The following is a 16,658-nucleotide window of genomic DNA, read 5'->3' on the forward strand; positions in this document are numbered from 1 at the left end:
ATACTCGTAATCATTATGATACGCACATAATAATTTCTATTACTGCATATATGGAATCCATATAACATGAATGAATTGATATTACTGTTTTATTGATGCGGATCGCGCGCAACCCGAACAGCCAAATTTTAGACATATCGCCCGTCGGCAGTTTCTGATAATGACGGACGCAGCCCAGTAACAAATGTACGTTGACCCCAAACGCCGCGGTAAAGCAATTCCGGTAATGGGCATCTCGGACCCGCGCACGCTTGGGAAACGAGCCGCGGCAATCGAAGTGCCACACGTCGAGGGAGAGGCCGGGGAGGTCTCGCAAAAAGCGAGGAGTTAGCCCCGGTTTCTGCGAAGTGTGCTTTTTGAGCTTGCACGACCGGTCGCACGTTCCCTTCCTCCCCCGGCCAAGTCGTAGACGTGGGTGGACCTGTATCGCGGGCCATTTGTTTTCGCGACGTTGAAAAATGTTCTTTCTTTCGGTACCTTCGCTGGCTCACTCGAGTCAATGTCTCGACGGTACACCCACATCCAATTTCCTTAACTGGCACACACAACAACTCCGTGAGAGCTCGTAAATTGATATTCCGTTCAATCGCGAGGCGAATTGATGAGTATGAGCATGAAAATGTGGAGAAAATAATGTATCTACCTTTAATCATTTTAAAACAGTGTATATCATATCTATTAAATTAAATTAAATATTATTTATTAATTTATTATTTGATTAATTAATTATTTCTCAAATATTAAAATATTAAATTAATATATTTATTCAATAGGTCATTTTATATGTGTATATAGGCACATATAAAATTTGCGAAGTACAATTAATCGCGATAAAAATCGACCGCGAGAACTTTTATCAACGTTTACCGTTGTTCAGAAAAAAAGGCAACAAGGCAACGAGGCAACATCGGGATAACGCGTGTAAGTTACAATCCCGTTACGCGATCGGCCGACGGGCATCGGGTTTCGCGTTTCCGGTCGATCGGACGAACGCACCTCGCGCATGCACGCGGCGGCGCATTAATTCCGTTCCGCGTCATTGCGACGATATAACGCGTCGCGAGTCGCTTTTCCGTTCGATTTATCGCCCAATCTCATATTTATTGGACGCACGGCCAATTTCCAATTTACACGGCCGTGGTTAACGTGCCGTGAGCAGCCCGTCGACTGTGGCCGCCTAACTGCGCTCGCCCACCGCTAAGAGACTCGGCATTATATCCGGCTTAATTGGATCGGGATTAAATTAACTTCCGGCTGTGATAGAGAACTTTAATGCGCGCATCTTCCCTCGGCATGGCTCTCTTATCGCTCTTGATTTTGTCTCTCGTTATTCGACGATAAAGCACTAATAAACAAGCTATAGTTATAAAATTAACTTTGTGTATTAATTTAAACATAGAAATTAATGAACGATTGTAATAAAATAAAATTTATCTTTTTAAAAAAGTTCTGATTAAAATAGGAAAAGATGAAATAACGTGCGTTTAATTTTCAAATAGAATAATAATAACGTATAAAATAATTAGAATCTTTTTATTTGTGGAACTAAATCTATTGCGATTATGTAAGATAGGTTTTTCCTATTAATTAACAGGATTTTCGAGTAATTCTGCAAGGAATAATTCGAATTTTGTTGAAGATACTACATTAATTCTAAATATTTTATACATTTATTTCAAATGTATATTTGATGTAATAGCTTGAGGAAAACCTTACTATATATGTATACGCACTAACGAATCCTTTGTGCAGCTTTAGTTACAAACTTTCATCTTTATTGCAGATTCTATTTCTATTTCTGCTGTATAAAATACTGTAGGTATTTCATTTCAATAATTACATCTGTGAAACAAAAGTAACTATAGTATCATATTGATAATCACAACATAACAATACTATGTGGATATGTGCTCAAAAACTTTCAGATTGCGTGTTATAGCAACCCGATAATAATGATGTTGCGAATTTATATCACGGATCGTGTGTGTGTGACTTACGTTACGCGCCCGAATAATGAACAGTTGAAACAAACAGGCGAAAAGACTACATTTTTTATCGCGACGTACGACAGTGTTCAGTTCTACTAGAAATATAATTCTGTCACAAATGGATTTTCAATTATGAGACAAACCTTTTTCGCGCATATGGGATTATCCTGACAAGGTTCTTTGTTGAAATTCTGCATTGAAAACGTTACAATTCAATGTGCTAGCGAGACGCAGCGTTTGTGAAACTTATTGCTCGTCGGCAAATAATAGAAAAAGTAAACTAAAAGCCTCGAATATATTTTAATTAAAATTACGATTTATTATCGATTGATATTTAATATCAATAAATTTAAAATATTGCAATTTAAGAAAGCGCCATAAATTAAATTTAGAAAGTTATACGCAAACGATAGTTTAGGGAAGAGTCAGCGTTCTGAAAGAATTTATCGTTTTCTGGAATGTCAGCGATTTTAAGAATTTTATGTAAAAAGTAAATCAGTTTCTTAGGAACTTTTTAACAAGTTTTTTTAAAATATCGCTTTGATTGCAGCGCAGTCCATCTTTGATACGCATTACGCGTCTGCTTATGCGAGGTATGCCGAGCACGTTTTACTAATTGCTCGGTTTCAATATCACATACCTCGTGTCGGCGTTATCTATTAGCGAGCGTTATTGCTTTTGCAAATATCCTCTCATTCGAAATGCGATGTCGAGGCACGGCGTACTTAGTACGCGGCAAAACTTGATCGCGATATATTGTCGACGATTTGAATCGATAAATGCGGGGGAAATTGATTAATTAATTAAATAAATCAGCGAGGTCGCGGTATAGGCTCGCGATTAATATGGAATTGTACAAGAATGAAATGCATCTAAACGCGCGCACGATTGAATACGAACGAATAATATGTAAACTAATGCGCATGGCATATTAGAATTATCATTTCGAGGAAAAATGGGTAGAGAGATCTTTGTATGAGAAAAGACATTACTTTGGATTAATTAATATGCTTGGATAACAGGCAAAAATCAAGGTTATTTAATTTTACATCGCAGATATTTATAAAGTACACTACCGCATTCAGAAAAGGCAAAATGAGAACTTGTAATATTTGATGTAAATAAAAATATAAGATCTGCAGGCTTTTAATCTCACAGACATTGCCTTCTTAATTTTGTCTCTCGCTTTCCTAGACGGTATTTACATACTAATAAACTTAGAGCAATTAACATGTTAATACCGTCCGAAAAGGGGAAAAAATCCTAACGCATATCCCGTGAATTATCTCAAATTAAACGCGACCCGACTCGAGGCCGTTATATCCAACGACCGAAGGATATAAAGAATTATTAGACATTTATATTGTAGAGTCGAGTATGCTTTGCGTTGTGCCTGCTTGCTTTAAATCGCTCCCGTAATGGACCCGCGCGCCTAATTAGATAGTAATGACTTTATTAGACGCACCCGGAAAATTTACCCGCGCTCGTTACCCCCCAACTAGGGCAACGGCTAATGTAACCGGCGCATAATTGCAAAGTAAATTTCAAGGTGCGCACTGCTGGCGCGCACACACGTATATCCATGCAGGTATACGTCGCATATATGCGGGAGGGATGCACCTCTCGTCCCATAATTCCGACGGTTACCTGTAATCTTACGCGCTAACGAGAACGAAGATGCGTAATTTTCCTCTCTCTCTCTCGGTGGGGTGCTTCGCGACGGGGCGCGAAAGGGTGACGGTCCTTTGTCCGCCCGCGAGAAGGCGCGTGCCTGCATCGGAAACGTGGGAGGTCTTCCTTTGTCGTCCCTACTACGGCTGCAATTATCTCGGATTAATGCCGGCGCTCGTCCTCGCTCCTTCGTATCCTCTCTTACTCTCTCCTTCCTCTTCTCCCCCCCTCTCTCTCTTTCGCACACCCTTTTCCATCCCTCTGCGACTCGATCGTCGAAGCCGCTGCCGCGCCGTTCCGTTCCGGTATTATAGTTTCGCGGTATTCGACGGCCATTGTGCGCTCCGTTTTAGACGCATAGTCCTTTGTGTTCTAGGCAGAAGACTCATCCTCCGATCTCTCAGCGAAAACGATGCCTGCGAATTTCGACGATGCGCGGGATAATGATAACTATGGCGATGATCTAATATAGATTCGTCTAAAATCGATTGCGCGAATACGTTGTAAATTGAAACATTTTTAGTGTCCTCTTAGCAAATATAAACTATATAGACACCCACTCGATATTATATTGAAATTCTAGAAATGGAATAGAGATGAATGTAAATATGAAGGCAGACGTTTTAGAGCAGATTTGTTCAAATTTTTACTCGCAGATGAAATGCTTCTCTTTCCATTCAATCAAGGTATTCAGTTTCTCGATTGAATGAAACAGAAAAAGCAAAATAGTCTTTTTGCTCAGTAAATTTAGATAGAACGTTTAGATAGATGTTCTAAATTAAAGATTAAAAAAGGACTTAATATATAATTTTATTTTAAGCAGTATAAATAGTAAAACGAATAAAAGTAATATGAAATTTTGAACGAGCGTAGGTTTAAGAATCTGTAACAAATAAATCTGTATCCAATAAAATGGATCTTATGTAGGTACACAGCGGATATAAAGTGGATAGAACGGAATACATAAAGAATGATAGTAAGGAACCTTAATAAAGATGTGCTATTATCTTTGTAATCGAATTTGCAAAAGTTCTTAAGTTCTACCGTTTTCAATAACTTAATAGGAATCCTGAGCGAAAGGAGAGCGAGAGAGTGAGAGAGAGATAGATGAAAGGAAGATCTCTACTTTGTTCGTTGTTTCATTTCATCAATTAACATCGCGGCTCGGTGAAGGTCGTTACAGGCAGCCTTGCCTTCGAGCGGAATTAATATCCGAGAATAATGCGATTATACCGAGGCTTCACCGCCAAGTCCTGTCTTCTCGTCTTCCACTTCTTAGTTCGAATAAAATGCACTTCTGTACGCATTATAAATGTGTCATAATCATTCGCGATGATCGGCAAAGATAAAATCCGATTTCTTGAAACTGCGCGAATTTTTATATCTCATAGAGATTACTAAGAATATTGAAAGACTCTTTTTATAAGAAATACATTCGTTAAAAGAATAACAAAATATACTTTACAATTTAATAATATTTTTAATATTTTAAAAGATTAAAAAGTGTTTCTTTAAAATATTGAGTTGTTTTAAAAGACAGAGATATTTCTTCTTTGCTTTTCTGTCTTATACATAAAAGAAAAATAAAGTGATTGTGTTTGTAAAGTATGACATTTTTTTAAGTAAAATTTTCTTTTTGTTTTCTAAAAATAAATAATTATCTAGAATTTCGAAATTCTCTTTTGCATTCTGGAATGTATGCAAGCTAGATGTAGAGAATGAACAATGTTAATTAATTATTCGTAACATAGTACGTTTACTGAAAAGATTGCTCTTGTGCGAATAGAGATATATGAATGCGAGATTTGCGAGAGAAAGAGATTTAAATGGAATCGCCAAAGCACAAACAAACGTACTGTTTTCTGGATTAGTCGGGATTTTAGTCGCACCGTAGCTCCGTATATCTCTTTTTCCGTTCAAACGAAGCAAGGGGGAACGCGTGCGGATTGGCGTATGATAGTCGAGCAATTAAGGGAATATCTGTCGACTAGCAGCTGGATACTGATTAGTTCTCGGGCGATCGATAGTTTAAACCGCGTCCGATCGACCGTCGGGGACCAGTAATCGGTTTGAAAAGTTTTCCCTTCCGATCCTTATTCCGGCAGGCCACCCTCCTGCTACAAATTCCGAGAAATTGTCAGAAAAGCTCGACGGGGAAAGAAGAAGCTTTGATTTCGTTCGGGTCTGGCCGTCAGAAAGTTAAACGTTGCACGTTGATAACGAAAGTTGCTTCCGTTCGGAGGTTGTAATAAACCTACGCGATCGAAGCTACATTCTATTCTCTGGATTTTATATGAAAATTCCAATTTAATGACACGTCCTCGTTGATAAAGGAGGTCCCTCGCGCACGTAATATCGTGCGCAGGATTACACAAAGGAAGATTAATATAGCATACGCAAACAAAGGAACGTATAATTATGGAATGTGATACATAACATTCAATTTTCGTAATCTGTTATTCCTGCAAATCTAAAGAATCTTAAGAATCGCTGAATCTTATATCCCGAATTTCGACGCATCTATAAACTTTTTGATACATTTGGCAATTATCATCGAACGAGCAATCTCTAAATTTTTAGAAATTGCACTATTTTCCAGCAACAACATTGAAAAATTACATTCTTTAGTGCGTTAATTAAATTCAAAAGAGAGGCGTCGTCGAGGCGGCCTCCTCATAAATCTCGAAAGTCGAGTTCAGTTCCGAAGTTTAATCCTCGAGTTCCCCGTTAACAGCGTGAAAGTGCGCGCGCGATAAAGCTCAACCTCGCAAAATCGCTTGAAAATTTCCCGAAACTTAATCCGTAGGTTTAACTAGACCGCCGAAAACGGCGGAGGATCAAACGTTCGCTCTCGTACCTAGGCGCTTCGTTCTCGCGAACAATTCTTCTTGAAATCGTAAACTCGATTCTTCACCTCGATCGTACTAACGTCTTAAACTCGTGCCTTCATCGTGAAGATCCTTGAAAAAAGAACTCACCGTCATTCGCTCTCCGAGTTTGCTTACAATTCTAAATTGTCTGACGTATTTTTTAACTATAAGAATATACACATTCTAACAAAGTTTTATAAAATATATTGATTAAAAATGTTAGCGAGTTAAATTAACACAAATCAGTATAACATAAAATTTTCTGAAAATATTGTATTACGTAATAAAACAAATAAAGTACCCACAGCTTTCCACCTATGAATAAAAATTCTAAAAAAAAAATCAACTGTCGAGTGTCGATAGCAGTACAGTTTTATGATAAATTTTATTAACCATGAAACTTATTTTTTTTTTTAATTTTAACATAAATATGTATCTGCAAAATATTAATAGCACATAGATCGATATTTTATGATTGATATTTTAGATACGATATTGATATGATAGGTATTTATATTTCTTATTGATTGTTGATATTTTAAATATTTTATATTAATAAAAAAATAATCGATTTAAAATAAAAAGATAAAGCATGAATCCCCGGATCAAGGATTAATATAAAAATGCATATACAGCGAAAAAGTTAAATTATACTACAATACATAACATTGTATAACATTGGAACAAACCACATTGTAATCTTTATAATATCACATTTAAACCATTAAATCACGAGTTTTTAAATATTTGTATTTTCTGAATTTTTAAACGATTATAGACCATTGTTATACCGTGCAACAAATCTTTTTGAATGTTTATAAAATAAGAGAACTTTACAGATGAAATATTATGAGAATTATGGGTCAGATATCTATGGAGCCACTCGATTCTTCTCGAATGCAACTCGACTATATTATATCAAGAGCCCGAGGTCTTGCTGTTCCATAACCGCCGTTTCCCTCGTCTGTTGCAGGAGCTGGAGAGGAGTTACACCCTGTCGACCCCGGGGGGTAGCAGTCCCGTTTGTTGTCCGCCTTGCAGCCCACCGCCCGCGCCGGCCGCATACATATCGAGCGCGCGCGCGTCCTCGCGTAGACTCGGCGCCGGAAGTGGCCTCGGCGGGCCGACATCCCCGGAGAGGGATCCCCTGGGAAGACTGTTAAGGTGAGTCACTCGTTCGATGTTCCCCGCCGCGCCGTCCGCAGTTCTCTCACTGCGAGATGGAATCCTTATTTCTCCGGGGCGAAATCGTCGTTCCCCAGGTCCGACAGAGAATCTAATTCCATTAGACGTGTTTTTGCCCGCCGACGCTTACGTTCGCATTGTTCCGGAGATGAGATGATGCTCTCGGAGGTGATTTTACCCGGTACAAATAGATACCGGTATAGCGGTACAACGAGAAACTTTACGTCTAAGTGCTGTACGTTTTAATTAATCTCAGTTCCAATTCGCAATTTAATTTTGGCTCTTTTTGATTTTCTCTTTTCTACAGTTATATTACAGTTGGTGGATAATTAATTGAAACGTGACACGAATACTTGTAGTTTGTTATATAACATTCCCCCGAAATTATTATAAATATAAATGAATCCTTGTAATTATTTATTATACGAAGGATTAAAATAAAAATTATATTCATATTTACATACAATTTGAAATATACTGTACAAGTTATAACTTTATTCTACTTCTGCTTTAAATTTTCTCACATATAAACATAATTTAATGCTTCAGTGGAAACAACTCTGCGCTTGTAATTTTAATTAGTCTAACATAGTACTATATTAAATAATAATTGCGGTTAATTCAATTTTCTTTGTGCATAGTGTGACCGATATTGCAGTTCAAATTTAACATTGGTTAAACTCTGATTTAATTTAATCGACGTTAATGAAAGCAGTTCTAGAACAGAGCGCGGACACGCGGGTATGCGGAATCATAAATGTGAAAGCATTCGTGCGGGCATAATTAAATTCGCGATATGCTCAGGAATGTTTGTCGAGACAGCGCGAATGTGTCATCAAGAGCCCCAGCGTGTACGCGAGACGGATATCCGGCCTAATGACTTCCATAAAATCAGAACAGGCTTTTAAGACCGATCATTCGGAAGTCGTAAAAGTCTCTCGCGAGCTTTTCTTCCACGCCTCCCATCGGGACGTCCTTCTCCTGATTACTTTCATGACCCTGCGGGCTTTCCGGTTGAGATCCATCAATCTGTATGGCGAGAGGTGTACACGAATGCGCCGTCTAACATCTTGCTCCGTACCACCATTTTGTCGTCTCGGGAAAATTTACCGATCACCCGGTAAATGGGCAGATCATTCATCTTTAAGCTTTACCTTCCCGATCTGCTTTATTCGTCCAATCTATCAAATTTAGTTTCGCTTTTTATCCTTCGGGTCTTTTTTCTCTTCTACAAACGCTGCTCATGTGTTGAAATTTTTCAATATTGCGTTAATGAAAACGATAAATGTGTAGTTAACGGTATGAGTATACGCTGAAATGAATTAAATTTTAATATACGGTATTTATATTATCACTATGTGGAAAAGTGGAGTGAAATATGCATCAGTTAATATTTTTAGAAGGGAATAAAAATTGTCCGAGTTGAAATTCCGACTCCGAAGTTATGAAAATGTTCATCGTTATTACCGTGTCTCCTTTATTACATATTATATTCCGCGAACAATGTGATATTTTGAATCTCGCGATTTCAACTCCCATCTATCTTGCTCGGAGCATCAAAACTATTTCATCAATTCCCAGCCTCTGCTCCCCTGGAATCCGGCGAACCGTCGCTCTACGACTTCGCTCGAAGAATTTCCGTTCTATATGGCCTACAGATTGAATAACCCCGCCGAACCCTATCGTTACAGATTCCTGAAGACCTTCTACAGGGAGTTGGGCACCCGCGATCTGCCCCATCTACCGCCATGGGCGTCTCCGCTGCCGCTCGGCCCCCTCTGCCCGGCGCACTTTCAGCCGCATCTGCAGCTCGTGCACAAGAGCGAGCAGGAGCACCGTCTCGAGAACATCAAGCCCGACCAGATCTTCGCCCCCGTCAGGGTGAGCATAATTAAAATCCAATAATTGTATTATATCGCTGCAGTTTAAAGCGGAGATACTGCACGCCCACAGAGGATTACAGTTTGACAAAAACTCGGAAAGGATGTTTTATGTAACAATAGAGGGTGAGATAAATGAAGGCGATGCAGACGGGATATATTTAAATCATCGATATTATTATTTATACATGATCAAGGATTCTTGGCTGTGTATACATTATATTAAGGATTTCGCACTATATATTTCTAAATATATATAAGAGGGATTAGAAAGGAGAATCAGCTTCAGAATAAATTAAAATTTAAGTTTATCATTTCAAAAAACCGGTCGCAGAAAGATAGATATATCAGAGACGTAAAATTTAGGCCAAAATGTCGAAAAATACTGCGTTACGTCATAAGCAGGGCAATCGATAATCGCGGATTCGTACTGAAAATGCTAAACAGATTTTCGGTTCACCACGCGGGGGCTTTATCAGAAGGCGGCCGAGATCTTTCGTCGGCAGCCGCAAATTTGCATGATATCGACTCCGTAATTGCGCGGACGAGCGGCAAGTCGGGTCCCGGATGTCCAAAGAAGCCGCGGGGGAGTTTCCTCCGACGACTGTCGAAAGCTCGTTTCGCCCCCTCTTTCGCCGCTGCTACCGCCAAGCAACTTCTTTCAGAAAATGTGAAAGCCAAGTTGGTGTCTTCTAAAGTCCTAGAGCGAGAGAAAGAGAGAGAGGAAGTGAAAAAGTTCCGCGAACTTCCATCCCTTCGCGATTCGCTGTCTCGAGTTCTTGACAATACGAGGCCGCTCGACTTCTTGCTTCTCTCATTGATCTCTCGATGCAGTTTCCCACGAGTGAGATCCAATGACACTCGAATCGACGCACGCTTGCAATTTATAGTCGCAGTTGCTTTGGCTGCCGAATGGTTGTTTTTTGATTAAATTGCGCAATCTTTGAATCGATTTTCGCGGATAAAAGGATACCAACTTTAAACTGGACAGCGGTCTATGCAATCTAATCAGTTTTATGTATTTTTTATTAAGTGAAGAAAGGAATAAGGATAAAAATGTCAGCATAATTGCAAATGGTAATATATTTGACTTTTCTTCTTCGAATTCTCGTTAACAAATAGTAATTAGCGAGTCATTAATGTTTAATGATACATTAAAGATAGAAGAACTATAATAAACGTATATATATTAAAGAGAATTCTCGAAATTAAAATATCAGATTTTCTTCAAATCTTGGCGCAGACGTATATATGTATATATGTATAATTGAATCACAGAGATCAAGACGTGGACTTGGTATTCTAAAATTCAGGCGAAGTCGTAATATCCAATTCAGACAAATTGTTGAGTGTATCCAAGTCTGATCGATGTACACGTGCACGTATGTACGTAGCACATCGATCACGACGAATAGCGGACAAGAGGGTGAATAACGGTTTCGAGCTCCTTGCGCGGTTCTCACGTCTCGCGAACGGTCGTTCACGTCCCGGCGATAATATCTTCGTCGCTCTGACTCTCGTTCTTCGGATAAAGGAGGTTTCTGATAGCGGCGCCGAGACGCCGATCGGCCGAGCGTCCTTCTGCATCGCGTAACGAAGCATTGTTCTGTCGCGAAGCGATAAGCCGATTCGTTAACGTTTCCCCGACCAGCCGTGTTGGTCGCGTTCTCTCGTCTCGGGTGGAAATACCCAGCTACGACGATCCACGACGATCAGTCCCGCCGGAACGTGAGAGTGAGGTCCGTATACGCTCCTTTGTTTCTATTCGCCGAGTTTCGAGAGATCGCTGTTACATTCTTACATCACCGTTGCGAAGTGAAACACAATTGTTTTTGAGTTATAGAATGCACTAATTATGAAAAATATAATTACTACAAACGAAAATACATGAAAGTAATAATGATTATAAAGATGATGATTGTTCTATATTATGATGAAAAATTGTATTAATAAATCAAAACTAGATAAATAAAATAAATCTTGTACAGTGATTATTTATAACAATATATACATGTAAATGGAAGTATTAATTCAAAATTCGTGTATAATTAATTATCCTATTTATTATTTCACGTATATAAATTAATGAAAAGATACATGGAGAAATAAAAAATCGTTTAAAAACCTCCGATAATGTCTCCAGAAAATGCGAACTTGCTATCGTTGTTATTGCATTCTTTTTCTCCTGAGAAACCCGTGTCTCTCGTTCGTTACTTTCGATATATATTGCGACTGCGTAACGTAAAGAGCCACAAAATGCAGACAATGCGCCACGTCGCCCGGAAACGTTCGCGTCGAAAAATGAGCCTCGTAACCGTCGGAACATACGTAGGATACGTAGGATAGGAAAGAAGGAAGGTGCAGGTACACACACAGACCGAGCTTGGGGAACCACATGCGCGTACCGGCCAGCCTGGGAATGAATTCGCGTCATAAAACCGATGTGCTTCCACCGCGAGAAAAGACGACTGCAGAGCTAACTTTCAGAAACCGCCCTTAACACCGCCAAATGCACTCTCGCGTTCGTCGCGTGCACCACAATTCCCCCACGTGTCAGAAATTAAAGAGTCGACGTGAAAGAGGACTGCACGTAAACGCGAAGAGAGACAGGAACTTCAGAAAAAAGCCGCTTCTTTAGATAATATTTTATTCATTCGAAAATGTTTGGGAAAAACGCGCGCCAGTTACGTGTTTGTTTCACAAATACGACTTCTACAATTTTTAATATACATATAAATTGTTGACTTTGGTACATAAAATATTTTTCGAAGAAAATGTGCTTTTGGAAATAACGATGTAGTAACATCTTTTTTATTATAAATATAATAAGACTATACTTCAAAACTACTAATTTTTTGTGCAGTCTTTGTAAATATGAGTTATTTCTTGATACCATGTATTTATTTTTTTATATTGATGCTACATGAGCAGCAGCGCATATATAATCCGTCATCTCGCAATGCTTTTTCCATATTTTAACGAATAACGCAAGCAGTTATATGTTCTGTTTTTACACAATCGATTACGGTCGTGTTTTTCCGCTGAAGCGGAAAGTACACGGCAATGTGCAAAAATATTAAAATATTTTAATCACAATAATTGAATAACTAATTAATACGTCATACATGTTTTAAAACTATATCTAAATATCCAATAATTTACTTTGAAATATGTGTTTTGTTGTTGTTTTCACTACATAAATAAAATGTGGTTCGTCCTCTTTGTCAAAGTATTCATCGATAAAACCGATGAAGAATCAGTGTATATTGCGAGCAAAACCAACATAAAATTTCCTGAGAACTGGGCATAACTCGTGGAAAAATCCTGTTGTCGTTCACCAAGTTTGCCGGAATCAAAATATCGAGGTCGATACTTGAAAAAACGAACGATTTAAAACCCTCGAATCGCGAGCGCGTCGATGTTTTCAACAAAAATATGGAAAATGGACGTAACCAAATTTGGGTTTTTTTTTTTTTCACAAAAATGCAATCGCTGTCAAATTGTAAAAGATTATGGCGACCATTCACGGTGGTGGGCGATTATTTTTATTATCTACTATACAAATTTGCATGCAATGAAGGATCGAGTAACGCGGCCGCGCTGTTCGCTAATGGAAGTTTACGCTCGAAAATTTACTCTCTTTTATACAACCGTGCGGAACTGCGTCATGGCGATTTTATTCGGCGTGCAGGTATACGGCAAAAGACATTTTTTAAAATAGGAAACGAAGCCAGTCGATTCCGATAAATTAAAAGGTCGTGGAAAATGAATAATTGAGATTACTAATGAGGTCTCGCGATATATAAAAGTACATAGCGAGGAGAAATATGCGCTGGAATATCACTCTCATAAATTCCGCGTAGTCTAAAAGTAAAAAAAAATGCAAAGGGGTTACATCGAAAGCATCGACGGTTGCGGGGGGGGGGGGGGAGGAGCCACCGGGTCTGCATTTTATTATTTCAGAGATTTTTCCGCGGAGAGACGCGGAGACTGACGATGCCGCGCCGCGCGTGCATTCGTGCATTCCGTCGGTTTGCGCGCGGTCGGATCGATGATAGATCGACGGAGGGTGGAGAGAACGACCGTCGCCGTGGCGAATCGATCCACATCCAATCGCTGCCTGCCGTTTCCGATATATATACGGAGACTTATATATCCGCGAAAGGGTGCACGCTCTGGCTGCCGCGATCCCGCGGCGGACCTTTCTCATCGCGTTTCTTTCCACGATATGCTTCGCGAAGAGACACATCGTCCCCTCGCCTCTCCCTCCCTCCCTTTCTGTATCGCTGTCTCCTTAAATTTTCCACAGCGGAATGAAGCGCAATATCTCTCGCAGTATCGCCATGAATATCAACGGCGCGCTCCAATCTTTTCGTTGAGATTTGTGGACGCGCGCCGCTGTCGTTTTCAACTCATCCCTTCGGGGGAATTTGTCGCAGCGTCTAATTGGATTGCCAAAAGAAATAATTGGCACTGACGTACATTGATATATAAGTATTTGTTGTTGCATATTGGTATCTAATAATTAACGATCGTGCAATAATCATGCAATGTAGTAATTTAATATAGAATTAAATATTAAATGTACTAATTAAGAATTTGAAAATTATATGTGCGTGTATAGGTACATTACAATGCAATTTAAATTTTGTTTCCTTTTCTTTTTAAAATTGCTGTGGAAGAAATAGTTTATATAAAAATTGCTATTTTGCCCATCAAAAAAATTGCTTTCCCATGAGTGGATGGCTTTCGGGAAATCGACTATTTCGTCAAATCGTATTTAAAATAATCCACTTTCACTTTCCCCGCGTAATACAATAACGAATGTCGTCTGCCTTCAACGCGCCCTCCCGTCTCGGTTTATCGAAAGGATATTTACGGGCGTGCAGACTTTCTAATCTGTCCGGAAACGAAGGATTTATCGCCCTGTATCCTTGCAACGCGACCGTTTCCCGATGCGCTTCGCGTCCGTCGTTTCTCGCGGGATATTCTCCTCGCCTTCGCCTCGCTTCTCGGCATTCGAGATTGGTTGCGGCTGTGGAAGAACGGCCGGAACAAATGCGGCCTTATACCCCGGAAGGATTGATAGGTAGATCCCGCGTGACGCAGGAATTATTCCGCGGCGGATTATCCGGTAACGAGCTTACGATCCTTCATGCATCCCGCACGTTGCCGCATTACCTCGTCAAAAACCTGCGTCATGCTATCGACGTTTCGTTAATCCCCATCGGCGGTTAACGCTCGAATCAATTAATTTCAATCGAAGCGTCAGCTCCACGAAAGTCCAATTCGTGTTTCCCGACAAGAAATATTGAAGGTTCGATAATATGTTAATCTATTAATATCGCATTCTTCTATACGAATACCATAGGTCTTTCAATATTTTATCGAACGTTAATATTTGAAACTGAAAGGGGTAATAGGGAAATTGAATTTATACGTCGGTCAAATTTTTATTGAATAAAAATATTCGAATTAATCGGGGAACCTAAAATCGGACGGTGGAGCTGGCGATAATGTTTCGACATGTATCTTGCACGCGTGTACACATGTTCATACATCGCGTACGATACAGGTGCGTGACGGCATAGATACGCTTCACGTGATAAAAGTTTATATCAAATATATATCGGTGCCAAATCGCTCGGGAAGCACGTGCAATGAATGGACTCGTATCGCGCTCTTTTTCATCCGCCAGCGTGTCCCAGTAACCGGATGTTGCAATCACACGGTGTATAATGGCCGCGCTGTTATCCGTCGGCCAGCAGATTGTGTACCGCCGACCGGATCGATTATTGCTGACAGAGCGAATGACCGGCAAACGCCGCGTGTTCCGCGTACTACGGATTACGGTTATCGATTACGGGAATCGAGATGCGCCGCCTGATGCCGATATCGATCGCCGATCGTTCAACCACCGCCGCCGCCGCCGTCGACGGCGCGGCGTCCTAACCGCCGGTCAACGATGTTGTTGCGCGTCGCGAAACAGAGGCCGGGTTTAATCGCCCGCTCTCGCTAATCGTTTGCATAATGCTGCAACTGCTATACGTCACGTGATACTTTTTGCTTCGAGCATCACACGAATACACTACCGTATACTGTCGGGGATTGCCCTAGATTGGTGGCAAGTGGACAGATAGCATCACTTCGCGCAATATTTGCGTTAGCGTGCGTCAGATTGCTGATATTTCATGATCTGTAAACCATCGGGAGTAAAGAGCTTTTTGTAATAACGATGAAAAATACACGAATATAATAATGAAATGTTATTATCCAGTCGAATGGAATCTTGTTCTGAAAGAACTTCAATCCCGAGCCCTATATACACTGTTAAATATTAAAGAATGAAATTTCAACCAATAACTTGTTATTTTTAACCATCATGCGTGTGTGTCGAAATTTATTATTTTAACACAAAAGAGTGTTATTTTAACTTTATTGGTTTAGTTAGATTAACGATATATTGAACAGGAGTAACGACCTATAGGAATGATTAAAACTGATTCAATTTGACACTACGCATTTAACAATGACATATAGAAGTTAAAATTTGAGAGCTTGAAAAATTTTGCAACTTTGCAAACACAGTGGAAAGCGTTCGGGAAAGGTATATCGATTCTCGTGGGGAAAACATTTTGCCATAATGTTGTCGGGTGCGAGATTGCAGGACGTAGTATCGAATGCCTCACGTGTAACAGGCAATAAGGTGTCCGAAGTGTTGCGAAGTCCCAGACGACGGTTGATCTATCGAAGAGGATTAGTGGTTCGCGGGGAAGGTTTTAGGTTCTAATTGGCTGACCGGAGACCGAGATCGGGAAACTGAGAAGTATCTGAGAAGCTGATCACGAAGTGACCGAACTTTTTTCTTTTATCCTCGTGTCATCGGTTCTACCGATCAAAAGAGAATTTTCCCTACATGAAGAAACGACTCGTAACTCGTAACATCGCATTATTCTTTTTACTCTCGTCTTACATCTGCAGTCCACGTGGATGGGCGCTTGTCACAGGCTTGCTCTATTTTGCGTGTAATTCGCAACATTTTTTATTTTGTTACACAGACGCTG

The 16,658-nt window shown here is 39.9% G+C and overlaps 1 protein-coding gene across 1 annotated transcript in view; it reads left to right on the plus strand.

Annotated features, from left to right (window-relative positions):
* Window positions 1-16,658, plus strand: part of LOC112463553 — a gene marked incomplete at its 3' end in the record, with an annotated part of 178,821 nt that overhangs the window by 144,089 nt on the left and 18,074 nt on the right. Inside the window, exons 4-5 of the mRNA XM_025030000.1 lie at window positions 7,503-7,693; window positions 9,406-9,595. Coding sequence (XP_024885768.1) covers window positions 7,503-7,693; window positions 9,406-9,595 — 381 coding nt within the window. The remainder of the gene's footprint in view (window positions 1-7,502; window positions 7,694-9,405; window positions 9,596-16,658) is intronic.

Source organism: Temnothorax curvispinosus, unplaced genomic scaffold (assembly GCF_003070985.1).
Source record: "Temnothorax curvispinosus isolate PA1 unplaced genomic scaffold, ASM307098v1 QBEX01013430.1, whole genome shotgun sequence".
Classification (NCBI taxonomy): domain Eukaryota; kingdom Metazoa; phylum Arthropoda; class Insecta; order Hymenoptera; family Formicidae; genus Temnothorax; species Temnothorax curvispinosus.